The 21,938-nt window shown below is 38.0% G+C and overlaps 1 protein-coding gene across 2 annotated transcripts in view; it reads left to right on the top strand.

Moving 5' to 3' along the window:
- LOC129782124 (uncharacterized) overlaps window positions 1-21,938 on the top strand; it is a 205,134-nt gene that overhangs the window by 80,834 nt on the left and 102,362 nt on the right. For both annotated transcript variants that reach the window (XM_055789532.1, XM_055789531.1), the window contains exon 5: window positions 13,471-13,626. In XM_055789532.1, coding sequence (XP_055645507.1) covers window positions 13,471-13,626 — 156 coding nt within the window. The remainder of the gene's footprint in view (window positions 1-13,470; window positions 13,627-21,938) is intronic.

Here is a 21,938-nt window from a genome sequence, read left to right as displayed (position 1 = left end):
TGCCGTTTTGACGTGGGACTACGTATAACCGGAATATATGGAGGGTAAAATGAAAACCTAAACACAGAACATGCAGGAAAAAATGAAAGATTTCGAATGCTTATAGCTCGAACATTTCTTACTGGATAGGAGAGATGTTTGCATCACTTGATAGGGAATATTTCTACGCATCTATCGCAACTAACAAAATGTTGTTTTTCATTAGATAAACAATTGAATAACTGTAAAATATTAGGCGTAATCTAAACGCCCTAACTGCATCGTTCTGATTGGCCCGATTTACGGTTTCCCTAACACAGCCATCAAAACCAAGCAGCCTTGGGGAAATCGGCATTGCAAATACATGAAAGTAGGGGGACTTTTGTTCTCATCGAAAAATGTTCCCTAACACAGACTTTAAAACCAAGCATGAAGTGTAGATATTGAAAAGAATTGGTCCCAAGATGGATCCTTGAGGAACACCTGCATTCACAATGAATTTCTCTGATGAAATATTGTTTATAGAAACATTGAACGCTCTATCAGAAAGATATTTTTTTATAATTTTTATCAAGTATGTAGGAAAACCAAAGTTCTGAAGCTTGTAAATGAGACCATTATGCCAAACATTATCAAATGCTTTTTCAACATCAAGAAGTGCCATGTTTCAACTCAATGTTAAATATACTGTCGAAGCCGGGGGCCTTCATATTCTTCAACGAGCGTATAACCGAGATAACCTCTGCAGTCGAGATGATTTCACTCTCTTGAGGTACAGAATGGATATTGTCAATAGCCCTTACAGTATCATTCGCCGAAGCTTCAAATGGACTTGTAATGTTCTGGCCAAGATTGTGTGAACTAGCGAAATGGTTGCCAATTGCATTAGCCTTTTCGGCAGGTGTTATCAATCGTTCTGAATTGTCAGGTTGAAGAAGAGGAGGAATAGGATTAGACTTGGTCTTGAGAATTTTAGCGAGCCTCCAAAAAGGCTTGGAGTTATTCGGAAGTTTACTAATATCTTTTGCGAATTTTTTGTTACTGAGATCAATCATTCTGGCCTGGATAACCTTGGTTAACTGATTATACTGTCGTTTCCTCTCTCGAATACCAGTACGTTGGTACTGCCTTCGATAGAGGTTCCGAAGCCTAATCAAATGTTTAGTAATGGAATCAATTTGAACAGAGTCACTCACCTGAATCGTTTCTGGGATGTGGTTTTGGCGAGCCTGAATAACTGCAGTTTGAATAGAGCTGACTGTTGCTTCGATATCTTCGGGAGATTCAAGAGGCTGATTGAGATCAATGTTGTTGTCAATAAGCTGCTGGAATTCCACCCAATTCGCACGATGATGGTCCCGTCTACATTGTGGCCTCCTGACTACGACATTCACTCCCAATTCAACCATCACTGGGAAGTGATCCGAACTCAACTCGTTAAGGGCAATAGGATCACCGATGTGGCGATCCATGTTGGTAATGAAGAAATCAATTATGGAATGTACTCCAGAACGAGAAATGCGAGTGGGGGTCGCTGGACTAAGAATCCTGTAGCGCCCACACTGTAGATCATCATTTAGAGTCACTCCATATTGATTCCTCCTTTGGTTTCCCCAGGACTGATGTCGAGCATTAATGTCCCCGCCGATGACGTATTTCGACTGCCTTCGTGTTAGCTTGATGATATCGTTTTTAAGAAGCAACGCTGAGCCATCTCTGATTGACGTCTGTTTGGGATAGTAGACCGCAATCACGATAATAGACCCAATCGATGTTGTGATTTCCGCCCCAATAGCTTCGATGATGTTGAGTTTCAGACACGGCAAAAGTCGATATCTGATGTTATTTCTGATGGCTAAGGCAACACCTCCTCCACCAGAACCAGCACGATCCATTCTCAATAGACGATAATTCGGGACTCGAATATTAATATTCGGTTTAAGATGCGTCTCAGTAACGATAGCTACGTCGATGCTGTTTGTCACCAGGAAGTCAGTGAACTCGATAAGCTTACTCTTAAGAGAGCAGGCATTCCAATTAATTAGCCTTAGAGATGACCGATCCATGGTTATAATAAAAATGTAGCATAACTTGTACTTGTTCCTGTTGGTTGCGACAACTTCTAGTCTGTCGATCTAGTTCAAGAACAGGGTTGCAAGTTCTTGCATGCTATAAAGCTCCTCAGTAGAAGAGGAATGAGGTGAAGGTTTTGGTGTAGGTGATAAACCAATAGCTGCAACCTTACTATAGCTCGGTTGCTCCTTTTTTGGCTTTTCGCTAGAAGAGGCCGTTTGGGGGCGACCTGTAGGAAGTGGAAGAGGAGGAAGAACAGGAATCGTGCGAGAAACCATTGAAGGGAACTCTTTGTCAGTAAATTCTGGAACCTTCTTCCTATTCTGTGTTTTATCAGTAGCTTGCTTCCAGATACGTTTAAAATCCGCACGTTTTGTGCAGCTACGGCTGGTGGCTTGGTGACTTTCGCCACAGTTAACGCATTTGCGAGGTTCTTTTTCTGGAAGGCTGCAAGTGCTTGTTAGGTGGTCAGCAGCACACTTGCCACAACGAGTTTTCATGTGACAGTTTCTTGTTCCGTGTCCGAAACCAAGGCAATTTGAACATTGCGTTACATCCCGATGTTGAGGTTTGTATCGGTCCCATTGTACCGAGATGTTGAAGATCTCACTGATTTCTCTTATGCGAGTTATGTTGGCTGATCCTTTCTTGAAGTGGATCAGGTACAAAACATTGGAATACCCATTGTCTGGCGTTTTATGCCTAGTCATCCGATATACAGCTAACGGCTGAATATTGTATAGCAGGAAGACCTCGCAACACCACCTTAAATGGTTTTTCAGACTGCGTATCGTGAGTGTAAAACTCATGATTTTTTGATTTCAGGTATGATCCAATTATTTTATATTGCTCCAGGTTGGGACTAGTGATTTTAATCCCGATGCTGCATATTTTAAAAACTGGCTGCAATTTCAGCGCCAGCAGTTCAGACCTCAAAGTTCCTATATCTCTCGATGTTGTAAAATAAGGTGGTACTTTCACCTTTTTCTCTACATTTACTTTCTCGGTAGTTGGTTCCTCCTCGGTATGGCCATCCAATAAAGCATAGCGGTTTCTTTCTAATATTGGCTCCTTGCCGGTGTCCGATCGATGTCGTTTGTTGGTGCCATGTGGTATGCCTGGGTCGGTTGACCGGGTTTTCCCCATTGTTGTAGTCCTCAAGGGCAGACAGGTAGTTGATGAATCGCAGGTAGACAATCTGAAAAGAGAAATAAATAGCTTTTTAAAAATCAGGTAATGAATGGAGCTCCAAACACGTCCGTCTCTGTCGACGGTCGGAGTGGAATGATAAAAGTTTGCCTCAGCGAGATCCACTGTTTATACTCTAGGCAAGTGTTCCCCTTCAATCTTCTTCTTTTCCTCTGTTCGCGGAGACTTTAAATCCTACGATTTCCCCTTCAATGCTCGTTATTGACAGCTCTGTTCTGGAAAGCACGCAAATGGACAGAACAAATGTAAGGAAAAATGAAAACGCTTAAAGTTTTCATGAATTTTAACCATTTACAAACCAGGAGATTCCAATGTATAGCATATTAAACAAATCTTAGGGAATTTCCGATTCGTTTAGTATGTAAATCGCCAAAATCTGTTCGCGGCAAAAATAGTTATTAACATTAACTTTATTTCATAAAAACGTGACTTGTTTTCTGATTTGGCACCCTTAATGAAAGACGTAGTTCTACGTCAAAACGGCATGTAACGCTTTAGATAATTAATTTTTAAATGCTGATAAAAAATATCAGCCAAATCGGTCGAGTAGATCCTGATATATTGATACCACCAATTGAAAAACATGGTTTTGAGAAAAACGCGTTTGAAAATTCGTACAGCAATACTCTGTAACTCCTTCTATTCTCCTTCCTCCTTCTATAAGACCAGGTGATGACCTTGCAGCTTTATGTCATTGTAAACAAACAATGCTTCAATTTATATTCTACTGTGTAGATATTGGTGACTAGTGATCCCCGATACAGAAATCAATTATTAATCGAACGAATACGGTGCAACTATCGCAATAAACGAAGCCTGAGACGAGACATGACAATAGGGGGCCGATTCCGGACCACCACTTCTGTCAAACTCGGACCACTTGCAACTCGCCTTCTGATTGGCTAATGAGTAAAATAATTAACAAAGATAAATATGTTGCCAAATATATTCAAAATTGAATAATTGTTGCATTCACATTTCAATTTAGCGATAATTTCTATAATGGATTTTTTTTGTATATTTTCGTTTCTATTACGTCCGGTGTTCCCGAAGAGAAGGAAACATTGCATCGGAATTTCCACCCTACATCTTTTCGGGATTATTTTGCCATCTAGCATAGCATAATAGCAGCGACCTAACAGAGAAGAGCATTCAATTATTTTCCAACCGTAAAGCAGTTAGCAATATAATTATAATCTAATAACAAATAACAACCAAAGCAGCAGAAAAGTATTTAAAATCATATTGGAACTTGAATAAACCATACATACCTACAGAAAAAAAAACCTGAATAAACGCTATGTTATAATTTGGGAATGTATGATTTTATCAATATTTCAGTACTGTTAGTATTTGAACGATATCAAAGTTAAATTATAAGGCCTTATTTCCGTATACACTCCACGGTAAAAACGAATTGAAGTTTATCCGCGATGACAGAGATACGGTATCGATATCTGGAAACGAAATAAGCTTTTAACAAGTCTTACTACTCGGCCCGAAGGCACTTTTAAATTGTTAAAACCTGAATGAAAATTTTTACTTGGCGTTATTTATTTACTTGAAGAACGTCTTTCTTACCCTAACTTGACCTGTTTTCTATACACTTTGCGATATTCTCACTAAAACTACTCATTATAATATAAAATTATCTTCAGATACAATTTTTGTACGAGATTATTTTACCAAATGAAGAAAGCAAAGTTTTCCATTCACAATCAACACTAATATGATACGGAGAAGTTAATTTTCATTCATAATTTCTATTTGAAGAGTGTTCATTCTACCTGAAAACCCATCATTTTCTCTAACTCGTAAAACGAAATTTCATGGCGTGTCGTCCATTCCGTTTTCATCTTGAAGTGTAAACGGTAAGGCCCGTAATCTCTTGATAAATAAAATGAACTTTGAATTTAATTCATATATGTCAACATATCATACACCTACTATCAAATCTACGTTTTCTAGTTTTCTTTATCTCTTCACATTTTATTTTTTGGATACCAAAATAACAGGAAAATACTTATTGTTTAAAATATGTGATATTCGGTCGGAAGATTAATACAAAAAAAATTATGCAACTCAGAAAATACATGATACGAAGAACACATGTTTTTCATGGGAAAATAATCTTCCGAAATTTTATAACATTTGGCAACCTTCACATCTCGCTTCCCTGTTATCTAGCACTTGGTCGAAGAAAATGCAGAAAGAAGAGTAAGAAGCCAGTTGTCACGTCTTGTCTTAGGTGATTACATCGTGTTGGCTCAACCGATCCCGCTTCCGTTGCTACCTTCAAAATTTTTGTGTGCAGTCAGCCGATTGCAAAATTCCAGCCGTAAATTGCACTCAACCGAGGGCTGTATGTTTTTGAAGTTATCCTTTGGCTTGTGTAGAGAAAAAGACTATACCTAAAAGTGTGTAGGATCACCGATGTGGCGATCCATGTTGGTAATGAAGAAATCAATTATGGAATGTACTCCAGAACGAGAAATGCGAGTGGGGGTCGCTGGACTAAGAATCCTGTAGCGCCCACACTGTAGATCATCATTTAGAGTCACTCCATATTGATTCCTCCTTTGGTTTCCCCAGGACTGATGTCGAGCATTAATGTCCCCGCCGATGACGTATTTCGACTGCCTTCGTGTTAGCTTGATGATATCGTTTTTAAGAAGCAACGCTGAGCCATCTCTGATTGACGTCTGTTTGGGATAGTAGACCGCAATCACGATAATAGACCCAATCGATGTTGTGATTTCCGCCCCAATAGCTTCGATGATGTTGAGTTTCAGACACGGCAAAAGTCGATATCTGATGTTATTTCTGATGGCTAAGGCAACACCTCCTCCACCAGAACCAGCACGATCCATTCTCAATAGACGATAATTCGGGACTCGAATATTAATATTCGGTTTAAGATGCGTCTCAGTAACGATAGCTACGTCGATGCTGTTTGTCACCAGGAAGTCAGTGAACTCGATAAGCTTACTCTTAAGAGAGCAGGCATTCCAATTAATTAGCCTTAGAGATGACCGATCCATGGTTATAATAAAAATGTAGCATAACTTGTACTTGTTCCTGTTGGTTGCGACAACTTCTAGTCTGTCGATCTAGTTCAAGAACAGGGTTGCAAGTTCTTGCATGCTATAAAGCTCCTCAGTAGAAGAGGAATGAGGTGAAGGTTTTGGTGTAGGTGATAAACCAATAGCTGCAACCTTACTATAGCTCGGTTGCTCCTTTTTTGGCTTTTCGCTAGAAGAGGCCGTTTGGGGGCGACCTGTAGGAAGTGGAAGAGGAGGAAGAACAGGAATCGTGCGAGAAACCATTGAAGGGAACTCTTTGTCAGTAAATTCTGGAACCTTCTTCCTATTCTGTGTTTTATCAGTAGCTTGCTTCCAGATACGTTTAAAATCCGCACGTTTTGTGCAGCTACGGCTGGTGGCTTGGTGACTTTCGCCACAGTTAACGCATTTGCGAGGTTCTTTTTCTGGAAGGCTGCAAGTGCTTGTTAGGTGGTCAGCAGCACACTTGCCACAACGAGTTTTCATGTGACAGTTTCTTGTTCCGTGTCCGAAACCAAGGCAATTTGAACATTGCGTTACATCCCGATGTTGAGGTTTGTATCGGTCCCATTGTACCGAGATGTTGAAGATCTCACTGATTTCTCTTATGCGAGTTATGTTGGCTGATCCTTTCTTGAAGTGGATCAGGTACAAAACATTGGAATACCCATTGTCTGGCGTTTTATGCCTAGTCATCCGATATACAGCTAACGGCTGAATATTGTATAGCAGGAAGACCTCGCAACACCACCTTAAATGGTTTTTCAGACTGCGTATCGTGAGTGTAAAACTCATGATTTTTTGATTTCAGGTATGATCCAATTATTTTATATTGCTCCAGGTTGGGACTAGTGATTTTAATCCCGATGCTGCATATTTTAAAAACTGGCTGCAATTTCAGCGCCAGCAGTTCAGACCTCAAAGTTCCTATATCTCTCGATGTTGTAAAATAAGGTGGTACTTTCACCTTTTTCTCTACATTTACTTTCTCGGTAGTTGGTTCCTCCTCGGTATGGCCATCCAATAAAGCATAGCGGTTTCTTTCTAATATTGGCTCCTTGCCGGTGTCCGATCGATGTCGTTTGTTGGTGCCATGTGGTATGCCTGGGTCGGTTGACCGGGTTTTCCCCATTGTTGTAGTCCTCAAGGGCAGACAGGTAGTTGATGAATCGCAGTTAGACAATCTGAAAAGAGAAATAAATAGCTTTTTAAAAATCAGGTAATGAATGGAGCTCCAAACACGTCCGTCTCTGTCGACGGTCGGAGTGGAATGATAAAAGTTTGCCTCAGCGAGATCCACTGTTTATACTCTAGGCAAGTGTTCCCCTTCAATCTTCTTCTTTTCCTCTGTTCGCGGAGACTTTAAATCCTACGATTTCCCCTTCAATGCTCGTTATTGACAGCTCTGTTCTGGAAAGCACGCAAATGGACAGAACAAATGTAAGGAAAAATGAAAACGCTTAAAGTTTTCATGAATTTTAACCATTTACAAACCAGGAGATTCCAATGTATAGCATATTAAACAAATCTTAGGGAATTTCCGATTCGTTTAGTATGTAAATCGCCAAAATCTGTTCGCGGCAAAAATAGTTATTAACATTAACTTTATTTCATAAAAACGTGACTTGTTTTCTGATTTGGCACCCTTAATGAAAGACGTAGTTCTACGTCAAAACGGCATGTAACGCTTTAGATAATTAATTTTTAAATGCTGATAAAAAATATCAGCCAAATCGGTCGAGTAGATCCTGATATATTGATACCACCAATTGAAAAACATGGTTTTGAGAAAAACGCGTTTGAAAATTCGTACAGCAATACTCTGTAACTCCTTCTATTCTCCTTCCTCCTTCTATAAGACCAGGTGATGACCTTGCAGCTTTATGTCATTGTAAACAAACAATGCTTCAATTTATATTCTACTGTGTAGATATTGGTGACTAGTGATCCCCGATACAGAAATCAATTATTAATCGAACGAATACGGTGCAACTATCGCAATAAACGAAGCCTGAGACGAGACATGACAATAGGGGGCCGATTCCGGACCACCACTTCTGTCAAACTCGGACCACTTGCAACTCGCCTTCTGATTGGCTAATGAGTAAAATAATTAACAAAGATAAATATGTTGCCAAATATATTCAAAATTGAATAATTGTTGCATTCACATTTCAATTTAGCGATAATTTCTATAATGGATTTTTTTTGTATATTTTCGTTTCTATTACGTCCGGTGTTCCCGAAGAGAAGGAAACATTGCATCGGAATTTCCACCCTACATCTTTTCGGGATTATTTTGCCATCTAGCATAGCATAATAGCAGCGACCTAACAGAGAAGAGCATTCAATTATTTTCCAACCGTAAAGCAGTTAGCAATATAATTATAATCTAATAACAAATAACAACCAAAGCAGCAGAAAAGTATTTAAAATCATATTGGAACTTGAATAAACCATACATACCTACAGAAAAAAAAACCTGAATAAACGCTATGTTATAATTTGGGAATGTATGATTTTATCAATATTTCAGTACTGTTAGTATTTGAACGATATCAAAGTTAAATTATAAGGCCTTATTTCCGTATACACTCCACGGTAAAAACGAATTGAAGTTTATCCGCGATGACAGAGATACGGTATCGATATCTGGAAACGAAATAAGCTTTTAACAAGTCTTACTACTCGGCCCGAAGGCACTTTTAAATTGTTAAAACCTGAATGAAAATTTTTACTTGGCGTTATTTATTTACTTGAAGAACGTCTTTCTTACCCTAACTTGACCTGTTTTCTATACACTTTGCGATATTCTCACTAAAACTACTCATTATAATATAAAATTATCTTCAGATACAATTTTTGTACGAGATTATTTTACCAAATGAAGAAAGCAAAGTTTTCCATTCACAATCAACACTAATATGATACGGAGAAGTTAATTTTCATTCATAATTTCTATTTGAAGAGTGTTCATTCTACCTGAAAACCCATCATTTTCTCTAACTCGTAAAACGAAATTTCATGGCGTGTCGTCCATTCCGTTTTCATCTTGAAGTGTAAACGGTAAGGCCCGTAATCTCTTGATAAATAAAATGAACTTTGAATTTAATTCATATATGTCAACATATCATACACCTACTATCAAATCTACGTTTTCTAGTTTTCTTTATCTCTTCACATTTTATTTTTTGGATACCAAAATAACAGGAAAATACTTATTGTTTAAAATATGTGATATTCGGTCGGAAGATTAATACAAAAAAAATTATGCAACTCAGAAAATACATGATACGAAGAACACATGTTTTTCATGGGAAAATAATCTTCCGAAATTTTATAACATTTGGCAACCTTCACATCTCGCTTCCCTGTTATCTAGCACTTGGTCGAAGAAAATGCAGAAAGAAGAGTAAGAAGCCAGTTGTCACGTCTTGTCTTAGGTGATTACATCGTGTTGGCTCAACCGATCCCGCTTCCGTTGCTACCTTCAAAATTTTTGTGTGCAGTCAGCCGATTGCAAAATTCCAGCCGTAAATTGCACTCAACCGAGGGCTGTATGTTTTTGAAGTTATCCTTTGGCTTGTGTAGAGAAAAAGACTATACCTAAAAGTGTGTTTTTGTTTCCCGAGAATTCGCGTGAAGAAAAAATTGTGTCCGATCGGAAGTTCCCGTGTGTCCTTAGATTGACGACGCAGTTTGTGTGAGCATAACTCTGCAACGTGTCCGAAAAAGTTGTAGAAGTAAAACAAAACGTGTAAACTAAATGTATGAGTACAAACAAACTGAAGTGTTTTGTCCAATCAATTTGCATTGTAATAGGTTATTGATAACAACTGTGATTAAATTATCTTAACTTTTTTTAATTAAATGAAGTAATTTTCCGGCTATGACTTTCATTAAATACTTTTTTACCCTCATGTATATTTTCAGGTGATTGCATCCAGAAATCTTTAGACGATATCGCACAAAATTCAGCCATTCGAAATGACGTTCCTTCACAACAAACAGGCTCAAAACAAAAGAATTCTGATACTGGAAATACGTTGTCTAGCAATGAAAGCATGTCTGTTGTCGATGAATTGAAAGGTATGTACAATAGAACAATCAATTTTTTTATTCTTCTAATTTGTTGATTCGTATGTTGTAATTTAAAAACCAAAGATTGTTTAAAGCACTGGTTGGAAAACTTATGAAGCGATCGCCGTTGACGTATTCTATGACCAAAACCGCGTTCTCTCTCGACCTCTCCGTCATTGGTTCCGATCTAAAATTGATTGGATAACAACTCGACAAATATTTGGATTTTTGAAATATTTTGAGCGTATCAGTGGTGCAATGAGTTTGTTCTCTATGATCGGAAAAATTACCGACTGGACCATTTTTGGATCCAAATGCTATTGGATTACATCACGGGAACACCAAGCCAAACTGATGCTATTGGATTACATCACGGGAACACCAAGCCAAACTGATGCTATTGGATTACATCACGGGAACACCAAGCCGAATGCGTAAATGGGTGCGAATATTACTTCGCTCGGACGCATTCATACGCAAACAATTTTTCATGACTGTTCCATGCGAAAGCAGAACAGAAACCGATGCGAGTGAAAGTACTCACGCCTTGCGTATGTCTGCATTTCGCGTTGACGGTGGAATGGTGTCATCTGGATACGACATTAGTTTGTATGAGATCAGCTATTCTCTATCAGTCGCCCTTAAAGCAGTTTTAAATTGCTAAAATTTGTATGAAATTTTTTTCTTGGTGTTATTTACCTATTAGACGTACGTCGTTATGACCCTAATTTAAACGATTTTCAGATTTTTCAGATATTCTCACCAGAACATAACATTATAATATAAAATTATCTAGAGACACAATTTTTGCATGATATTTCTTCACTACTCGCAAGCAAAAGTGATTTTCATTTACATAGAGTACTAATTTGGTTTGGGAAAATTAATTCTCATTCATAATTTTGATTTTAAAAGTGTGTTCATTTCTATTGCAACCCCATATTGTCATGCCTACTCCTCCATTCCGTAATACGAAGCTCAATGCCCAAACACTCATGCAAGCGAGCAAAACAAATCACGGTTTCTTCATGTGCCTATATTTTGTGACCGTGTTCGGGAACACATTGCGATCACCAATCATCATCAATGAGCAAGATTGTTATGATTTCAATAGCTTGCTTGTGACAATCATATAATTCGTTGACATTTTATCTCTTGGATGAAGTGATTATTCTACCACTCCATCCAGCCGGTAAAGAGGTATTAACGTTCAAAACCTTGCAGTCCAGCGTCACTCTCTTGTTTTAGAAACTTTGAACTTGTTAGGTACCCCGGTACAGAAATGAAAGACGTAGTCAAAACCAACATCTTCTATACAATTTTCGACTCTTTTGAGTTGTGTTGGAAAAGTTCTAGAAAGGATAGTAAATCGACGCCTAAAGACCTTTTTAGAGTCTAATAAGCTGCTCGATCCAAGACAGTTCGCTTTTCGTGCGGGAAAATGCACAGAAGATCACCTCGAAGAATTACAGGCTATTGTACATGACGTTATTGAGAAAGATCACCACGCAGATGTGGCATCACTTTATCTAAGTAAAGCATTTGATCAGCATGGAGATATCCAGTATTGAAGAGTCTCTTCGACTGGGTGATCCGTGGAAGACTAGGTTTCTATGTGAAAAGTTTCCTAGAAAATAGAACTCAGAGCCATAGTCAACAACACAAAATCTTCATTGAAAATCCAAGAAAGGGGAATTCCCCAAGGCTCGGTTGTATCGCCAACCTTCTTCATAATTATTATGCAGTCCCTTTTTGCAAAAATTCCGGAAAATGTAAAAATTCTTGTCTATGCGACATTGTGCTAGTACTAGCGACATTGTGCTAGTACTAGCGACATTGTGCTAGTACTAGTACTAGCGACAGCTATAAAAACTACTCAATAAAATGTTATTCCTTAGTCATAGCGTTTCATGTCATGAAAATCAATAGAATAAAATTTTATTGATATCAATACAATTATTATTTTTACGTTTAATGGGTGTATAATGTAATTTTAAGCAACTTTAACATTGGGTAAGAAAATTGTATTGCAGAGCTCGGAACACTGCCACGGCCTATGCTTTCAAAAATAGTAAACGGAAAAGTATTACATTACATCAAAATGCCTCGGCCAACGAATATGTTCGAATATGCTCTCCAACGGGTTGAAATTGGCAAAATAATGCATTTTGTAACCCGTTCGACTTCTTCTTCTTCTTCTTCTTCTTCTTCTTCTAAATCGTGGGACTTTGACAATCCCCACTGTCAAATGGCACAGCATACTTGCTATCAAGACGGGTCTATGGTACTAGGTGAGGCCGTTTCGCCACTAAGTTGGTTAGGGGAGCGGTATATGAAAACAGCACGGAAGAAAGTAGAAGGGGAATTATTTGCTTGTAGCGTGAAAGAGATAGACTGATCACGAGCGAGCTTCAGCAATAGCGTATTGTGTTTCGTTTACAAACAAAACACAGTAGACTTTCAAGATGGCTGAAGAGTGGTTATAGCAAGTTGGCCCACCTTAGTATATACTTCTAGGCGCCTTGCTTGCTATAACGCCAGTCAGTTTTTCATTGGGAGTAGCTTTTGTTTATTTTGTTATTATGACGAAAGTCTTGTCAAAAGGTGCAAAGAGCGGTTTAGATTTTCATTTCGATTTCTTTGAGAAATTTACAAATGTTTTTCAGAGTATCAATGTTTTTGTCGTCAAAAGCATCTTGGATTGAGAAATATTTGTCAAGGTTGTGTTTGTCGCTGTGTGTTACGTAGTTAATACAGTTGAAAATTATGTGTTCTGATGTGTTAAGGCAGTCGCAAAGCTGGCAGTAGAACTCATCTTTAATTTTCATCTTGCTCAGCCAGAATGGAGAATAATCGTGTCCGGCCAGTAGACGGTTTAGGGTTCTTATCTCGGTGTTGGTTAGTGGCAGGTTATGGAACCAAGATTTCGAATTAATCCCTGTCTGCAGTTTGAAAAACTTTCTTCCTTTGCCAAATTCTTGAGTGTAGTTTACATACCATTGTTGTATTTTTGTTTTTGGTTATTACTTTTTTGGTAATACTTTTTTACCCTCATGTATATTTTCAGGTGATTGCATCCAGAAATCTTTAGACGATATCTCACAAAATTCAGCCATTCGAAATGACGTTCCTTCACAACAAACAGGCTTAAAACAAAAGAATTCTGATACTGGAAATACGTTGTCTAGCAATGAAAGCACGTCTGTTGTCGATGAATTGAAAGGTATGTACAATAGAACAATAATTTTTTTTTATTCTTCTAATTTGTTGATTCGTATCTTGTAATTTAAAAACCAAAGATTGTTTAACACTATTCCTACCGACACTTCACGTATACCTATTCCTACCGCGACCGGTCAAATGACCTGTCTTCCACAACTTATATTTTTCAATATTGAATGCAGACCAATAGCCAGTTTACCAGTATAAAAATATATTTTCTTTTATTCAAGAGTACATAATCTACATTTCATTCTTTTTCGTCGCATTTTTTACAAATGGGCTTCTCAACTGTACATTTTCCGCATACGTACTTTTTACATTTTAGACAGATTTTGTTCGTCTTATTATCTTTACAATACCTTATCTGACATGTTTTCCGTTCACGAGAACCTGTACTTGTACTTGCGATGGGTATTGGTTGATTTTCTTTGCCGAGCTCTCGTTGATATTCGATGGCAAGTTCTTCTGCCAATTGGAATAGAAATTCCTGTCTTGTAATTTCTCCTCCCGCAGTTTCTTTATATAACACCCATGCATTTATCCCGGCTAAATCCAAGATATTAAAAAATACTTGCAAAGGCCATCTCCGAGATTTAGATTTTACCGAATAATTTCTGGCCATTTGATCGGTCACATCTACGCCAAATTTGGTGCTATTATACAATTGAATTGTCTCCGGTGTTCGGGTGTCGTTTTCTTCAACTTGTACGGAGTTGTGCATTGAACTGAGAATTAAAACTTTCTTTCTTGGTTTGGCTTTGTAAATTGTCAACATACAATTATTTGAGCGATAGAATTTGCTTGAGAAAAGTGCCATGTCGTCGTTTTTCAGTTTTGCTAGTTTTGGTAGCTCTTTCCTATTTGCTCTAATTGTTCCAACAATCGTAGTTTTTTTTGCTAAAAGTTTTGTTGCTAAAGGTAGGCTTGTAAAAAAGTTGTCTGTGGTTATATTTCTTCCACATCCTACATACGGTTCTGCTAATTTCATAGTGACAAACTCTCCAAGAGGAACTGAGGGTACTCTACTTTCATCTTTTCCCAAATATGGAAAGCCGTTTATTATATATTTTCTGCGTACATCGGATGCTAACCAAAATTTTATACCAAATTTGTCCGGTTTATTGGGCATGTATTGAGTGACCTTGCTTTCGTTGGAAACAATTGTTCGTCAATAGTAATGTATAGTCCTGGTTTATAACAATTTTGACTGTTGTAAATAAACTTGTACCAAACTTCGGAAATCATAGCGAATTTATCAGTTTGTAACCGTTGGCTTCGTTGATTTCTGTCGTCAAATCGAATAAATCTCATAATCTCCGTAAAGTCATGTCTACTCATAGTATTTGAGAAAAAAGGCGGGCCCCACTTTTTATTCCACAGAAGTGCTATATCTATATTCTTAGCCTCATATGCGCCGCGTGCATACAGAATTGCAAAAAATGCATACAACTTTGCAGTAGACAGTTCCCATTTATATCCCAACACTCTAAATGCCTCTGCCTGTGTGCACTTTCTTATAAGTTCGATTATATTCTTATCAATTATCACACAAAATGCCGTCCTAACTTCGCCTTTCATAATATTACGTTTACTGTACCCAGTCGGACCTGATGTTTCCCTAAAAATATTATGACCAGGTGCTCTTCCAGGATTAGACCCTATTTTTACTTCCTGCCAAACAGTTCCGTCCATCGAATTTCGCTTGCCTCTTCCTCATTCTCACTATCGGAACTAACTAAAAATCTCCTGCTCTTTCGTCGTCTACGTACGTTCGAAATATTCTCTTCGTTCTCATCGGTGTTCGAGTCGGTTTCAAATGGATCATAATTTTCCGTATTGTCGTTTTCCATATCCAGAATTTCCTGATCATCTTCAGAACATTCTGCATCGATATCATTTATTCTCTCTAATAATACATTCGCACTCCTCAAACGTAAAATAATAACAGACTCCAAAAACCATCAAATACGAAAACAACTTCATGTTAAATGAAATATATGTTTGTATACATACATATTTTTTTAAATGGCTTAAATCTGAAGACTAGTTCGGATAAATTAATAGGATGCCCTGGTGCATTATCCAAAATTAGCAAAGCCATGTTTAAGTTATTGTCTCGCAAATATTTTTTTACTTCTGTACAATCCTCAAAATTAGCTTTAGTCATCCAAATATATAAATATATTAAAAGAGATAATTTGCATCAAGAAGCAAAGTTAATCGTTCTCTAGACACCTGATAACCAGGCGCAGAAAAAAAATGTACGTGCGATCTGGCATTCGCTTCCAATAAAGCCATGTTTCGTCTAGGTTAAACACTTGTTCTGGTTTATGATCACCTCTTTCAATAATTCTCTTTGAAATGTTAGCATATTCCTTTGATGCGGCCTCATCAGCGCTGCTGCTTAAATTTCATTTTTAAGTTCTTCTTCTTCTTCAATGGCAATAACGTTCCTAGAGGAACTTCGCCGTCTCAACGTAGTATTACTTGCGTCATTTTTATTAGTACTTAGTTGAGATTTCTATGCCAAATAACACGCCTTGAATGCATTCTGAGTGGCAAGCTCTAGAATACGCGTGATCGCAGTGCAAGTCGGAGGAAATTTCTTTGACGAAAAATTCCCCCGACCAGAACGGGAATCGAACCCGAACACCCGGCATGTTAGTTATGACGCTAACCACTCGGCCACGGGAGCACGGTCATTTTTAAGTTAGGCAAATTAAATCTATTTTTAATTTTTTCAAACCATTCTCGGCTTATTTGGAATGTGACATCTTTAATTAACAGAGCCATTCTTCAAATTTTCGAAAATAAATTACGCAAGATTGGCAACATGAAAATATATCGTAATAAAAAATGGCCGTTATAGCGAAACATTTTAGGTCGTAAATCGAAAACGTGCCTTAACCCTTTCATTACGGCAGTGTGCTCCGCCGAAGTGCTACCCCTGTACGGAGTACTGCGCCGAAAAGTATGCATGTCGCGCTGGTGTGATCGAAGAGCAGTATGAATTTCATGTCGTCTAAAGACAACGCTCGTACACACAGCTCGTCGCGCGGATGTCGTCTATAAACGACGCTCGTAACGAAAGGATTAATGTAAGATGGCCGTATAAAGAGTGGTCGTATAGCGAGGTGTATTTTCAACACAATTGTTGAAAATAATTATTATTGATTGAATAACAAGCCCAAATGAAGGGTGGTCCATTCAACCGCATTATCGCAAGCCACGGCTTGTAGGAACGAGCGTACGATTCACGGTTCTTTATCAATGAACCGGCTCTTAAAAGAAACACGGTTCTTTTATGAACCGCTGTTCTTTTTTGAACCGTGGTTCTCAAATGAACGGCTCTTAAATGTATGTATTTTCAACACAATTGTTGAAAATAATTATTATTGATTGAATAACAAGCCCAAATGGAAGGGTGGTCCATTCAACCGCATTATCGCAAGCCACGGCTCGTCAGAACGAGCGTACGATTCACGGTTCTTTATCAATGAACCGGCTCTTAAAAGAAACACGGTTCTTTTATGAACCGCTGTTCTTTTTTGAACCGTGGTTCTCAAATGAACGGCTCTTAAATGAACCGCGGTTCAAAAAGAGCCACGGCTCAGAAAAGAACCGTGTGTCCTTTTTGAACGGTGGTTAATTTTTTTTGCTCTATTATAGTGAATTTCAACACATTTCGGCTGGTTCGTCACCCTTTACTTCCATTTTATGGAAGAATGTCGGGAGCGAGAATTGAACTCGTGATCTCTGCGACAGAGGTATGGATGTTACCACTACGCCAGATCGCCTCCTCCCAAAAATAATGTTAATTTTTATAACATCTAAAACTAAACAAACTAAAATTGCAAATCTTCAAATTGAAAATGGCGACAATTGTTTACGAACTTCTACTTTCTAACTGGGACAAGATCCCGTTAACGTTCGTCCAGCTAAAAAGCAGTCCAGTTAAACCAGGTTCAGTTATTGAATGATTACTGTAATTACGCGATTTAGATATATAAATCTGATACAAATGCTGTGCAACATGATGTTTACAATATTTGTGTCATAATCCTGAAATGGTCTGAATACGTTTAGTGGTAGATTGAAAATATAGTTCAAGATCATATTTTCGACTGGACAAACCAACATCATTTACCATATGCCTATATAAAATCACTCGTAAAAGTCGTCTTTTATCTTAATGCTTCAAATGTAAGAAATTTCACACGCGGGAAAAAATGTTCCAATCTTTACTTTTTGACGAAAATCTGTACCCTGTACGGTATAAAATCTGTACCAAAAATAACGAAAAACTCTGTACCTTTCTAGATTAATCTATACGTGTAGTAACACTGCTTGTGACTTTACACATTTTCTGATCGGTTGTTTCTGTTGCAGTTGTTTTCGGGCGTTAATTAACACTTTGGCGACACCACAGTGGTTACGTACGAAAACTAGCGTCCGACTGCCGGCGACACCACAGTGGTTACGTGCGCTTAGTGTCTCACTGGCCGGCGACAGCACTTTAGTATCGTTTGAATTCTGTTGGGATTTTGTTTAGGTAACATTAACCTACACACGCCTACAAGTTTTTTTTTATTTTTTATAAATAGGGGAGGTGGAGAAATACGGACATATTAAGAAGAACTTCAATTATATCTTTCGAAACTCATATTTCTCCAAACTTAAATACAGTTCCTTACATTTCAATATACTGTTTTTCGAATTATTCGGCCGAATGTTTTTCAATGTTTTTACTAAAATTAAAACAGACCGGAAAGTAGAACATTTTTCGAAGATTATGTGGGAGAAATATGGACAGTTTTGTAATATTTACGCATGTATATGGTCGAAATTCAATGAAAGTGAGAAATAGCAAACTCAATAAAAAATAAAATATCTACAAAAAAAAAGATTTCTAAAACCGGACAATCCATGATCAAAAGTGGATAATACATGATTTCTCTTTGAAGAAAAACATTGACATTATTACCAACTAGAGACTTGGGGATTTTCAACAAACCTAAACCTGATTACATATGATTTTCACGAAGAAAGATCAATTTGCATTTAATAGTTGCGTGAAAACATGCAAAATCGGACAAACCAACATCATTTACCTTATATGTTAGCATATCAAATTAATATATATCTGCGTATACCACCGGTGATCAGGCATCGGAACACTCGCATCGATTTCCACTCAGCGCGGGTAAACTTCGCTCGGACGCATTCATACGCAAACAATTTTTCATGACTGTTCCATGCGAAAGCAGAACAGAAACCAATGCGAGTGAAAGTACTCACGCCTTGCGTATGTCTGCTTTTCGCGTTGACGGTGGAATGGTGTCATCTGGATACGACATTAGTTTGTATGAGACCAGCTATTCTCTATCAGATTAGTCGCCCTTAAAGAAGTTTTAAATTGCTAAAATTTGTATGAAATTTTTTTCTTGGTGTTATTTACCTATTAGACGTACGTCGTTATGACCCTAATTTAAACGATTTTCAGATTTTTCAGATATTCTCACCAGAACATAACATTATAATATAAAATTATCTAGAGACACAATTTTTGCATGATATTTTTTCACTACTTGCAAGCAAAAGTGATTTTCATTTACATAGAGTACTAATTTGGTTTGGGAAAATTAATTCTCATTCATAATTTTGATTTTAAAAGTGTGTTCATTTCTACTGCAACCCCATATTGTCATGCCTACTCCTCCATTCCGTAATACAAAGCTCAATGCCCAAACACTCATGCAAGCGAGCAAAACAAATCACGGTTTCTTCATGTGCCTATATTTTGTGACCGTGTTCGGGAACACATTGCGATCACCAATCATCATCAATGAGCAAGATTGTTATGATTTCAATAGCTTGCTTGTGACAATCATATAATTCGTTGACATTTTATCTCTTGGATGAAGTGATTATTCTACCACTCCATCCAGCCGGTAAAGAGGTATTAACGTTCAAAACCTTGCAGTCCAGCGTCACTCTCTTGTTTTAGAAACTTTGAACTTGTTAGGTACCCCGGTACAGAAATGAAAGACGTAGTCAAAACCAACATCTTCTATACAATTTTCGACTCTTTTGAGTTGTGTTGGAAAAGTTCTAGAAAGGATAGTAAATCGACGCCTAAAGACCTTTTTAGAGTCTAATAAGCTGCTCGATCCAAGACAGTTCGCTTTTCGTGCGGGAAAATGCACAGAAGATCACCTCGAAGAATTACAGGCTATTGTACATGACGTTATTGAGAAAGATCACCACGCAGATGTGGCATCACTTTATCTAAGTAAAGCATTTGATCAGCATGGAGATATCCAGTATTGAAGAGTCTCTTCGACTGGGTGATCCGTGGAAGACTAGGTTTCTATGTGAAAAGTTTCCTAGAAAATAGAACTCAGAGCCATAGTCAACAACACAAAATCTTCATTGAAAATCCAAGAAAGGGGAATTCCCCAAGGCTCGGTTGTATCGCCAACCCTCTTCATAATTATTATGCAGTCCCTTTTTGCAAAAATTCCGGAAAATGTAAAAATTCTTGTCTATGCGACATTGTGCTAGTACTAGCGACATTGTGCTAGTACTAGCGACATTGTGCTAGTACTAGTACTTGCGACAGCTATAAAAACTACTCAATAAAATGTTATTCCTTAGTCATAGCGTTTCAGTCATGAAAATCAATAGAATAAAATTTTATTGATATCAATACAATTATTATTTTTACGTTTAATGGGTGTATAATGTAAGTTTAAGCAACTTTAACATTGGGTAAGAAAATTGTATTGCAGAGCTCGGAACTCTGCCACGGCTGCCTATGCTTTCAAAAATAGTAAACGGAAAAGTATTACATTACATCAAAATGCCTCGGCCAACGAATATGTTCGAATATGCTCTCCAACGTGAATAGGTTCACAACAATACGATCAACGAAGGAAAATATTAAGGAATTCACCTCTATTCCGGATCCCGAACGGGTTGAAATTGGCAAAATAATGCATTTTGTAACCCGTTCGACTTCTTCTTCTTCTTCTTCTTCTTCTTCTAAATCGTGGGACTTTGACAATCCCCACTGTCAAATGGCACAGCATACTTGCTATCAAGACGGGTCTATGGTACTAGGTGAGGCCGTTTCGCCACTAAGTTGGTTAGGGGAGCGGTATATGAAAACAGCACGGAAGAAAGTAGAAGGGGAATTATTTGCTTGTAGCGTGAAAGAGATAGACTGATCACGAGCGAGCTTCGGCAATAGCGTATTGTGTTTCGTTTACAAACAAAACACAGTAGACTTTCAAGATGGCTGAAGAGTGGTTATAGCAAGTTGGCCCACCTTAGTATATACTTCTAGGCGCCTTGCTTGCTATAACGCCAGTCAGTTTTTCATTGGGAGTAGCTTTTGTTTATTTTCGTCTTGTCAAAAGGTGCAAAGAGCGGTTTAGATTTTCATTTCGATTTCTTTGAGAAATTTACAAATGTTTTTCAGAGTATCAATGTTTTTGTCGTCGAAAGCATCTTGGATTGAGATATATTTGTCAAGGTTGTGTTTGTCTCTGTGTGTTACGTAGTTAATACAGTTGAAAATTATGTGTTCTGATGTGTTAAGGCAGTCGCAAAGCTGGCAGTAGAACTCATCTTTAATTTTCATCTTGCTCAGCCAGAATGGAGAATAATCGTGTCCGGCCAGTAGACGGTTTAGGGTTCTTATCTCGGTGTTGGTTAGTGGCAGGTTATGGAACCAATATTTCGAATTAATCCCTGTCTGCAGTTTGAAAAACTTTCTTCCTTTGCCAAATTCTTGAGTGTAGTTTACATACCATTGTTGTATTTTTTCAGTGACGTCGTTCTTGATCCAGTTGATTGCATCGTGTGGTAAAAACCGATTGTGGATCACCTCGTTCGACTGGAGCCCGGCTTTAGCCAGACTATCAGCTATCTCGTTGCCTTCCAGGTTCACGTGCCGCGGAATCCACTGAATACAGGAGTTGGTTGTTATGGCTGTTTCCAGGATTTCCTGAATGATTTCGTCCCTTTCTGTTGCATCTAGTTGCCCTCTGATGAACTCACATCCAGACTTCGAATCAGTAAGAATAACAGCATTATTGAGCTGGTTCCTCTTCAAATACCGTAGAGCTTCTCCAATCGCTTCCAGCTCAGCCGACATCGTACATACAGAGTGATTTAGTTTCCTGCTGATCATCCTCTTGCTGTAGTCATCGTAGATTCCAATGCCACAGTGATCGTTGTCCTTCGAAGCATCCGTATAGATCTTCCGGTGGAACTTGTATTGTCCGTGAATTTTTCCCAGTTGCTTCA

Source organism: Toxorhynchites rutilus, unplaced genomic scaffold (genome assembly GCF_029784135.1).
Source record: "Toxorhynchites rutilus septentrionalis strain SRP unplaced genomic scaffold, ASM2978413v1 HiC_scaffold_4, whole genome shotgun sequence".
In the NCBI taxonomy this organism is placed as follows: Eukaryota; Metazoa; Arthropoda; class Insecta; order Diptera; family Culicidae; genus Toxorhynchites; species Toxorhynchites rutilus.
The sequence above is the reverse complement of the archived record's forward strand: the minus strand, read 5'-3'. Positions and strand labels throughout refer to the sequence as shown.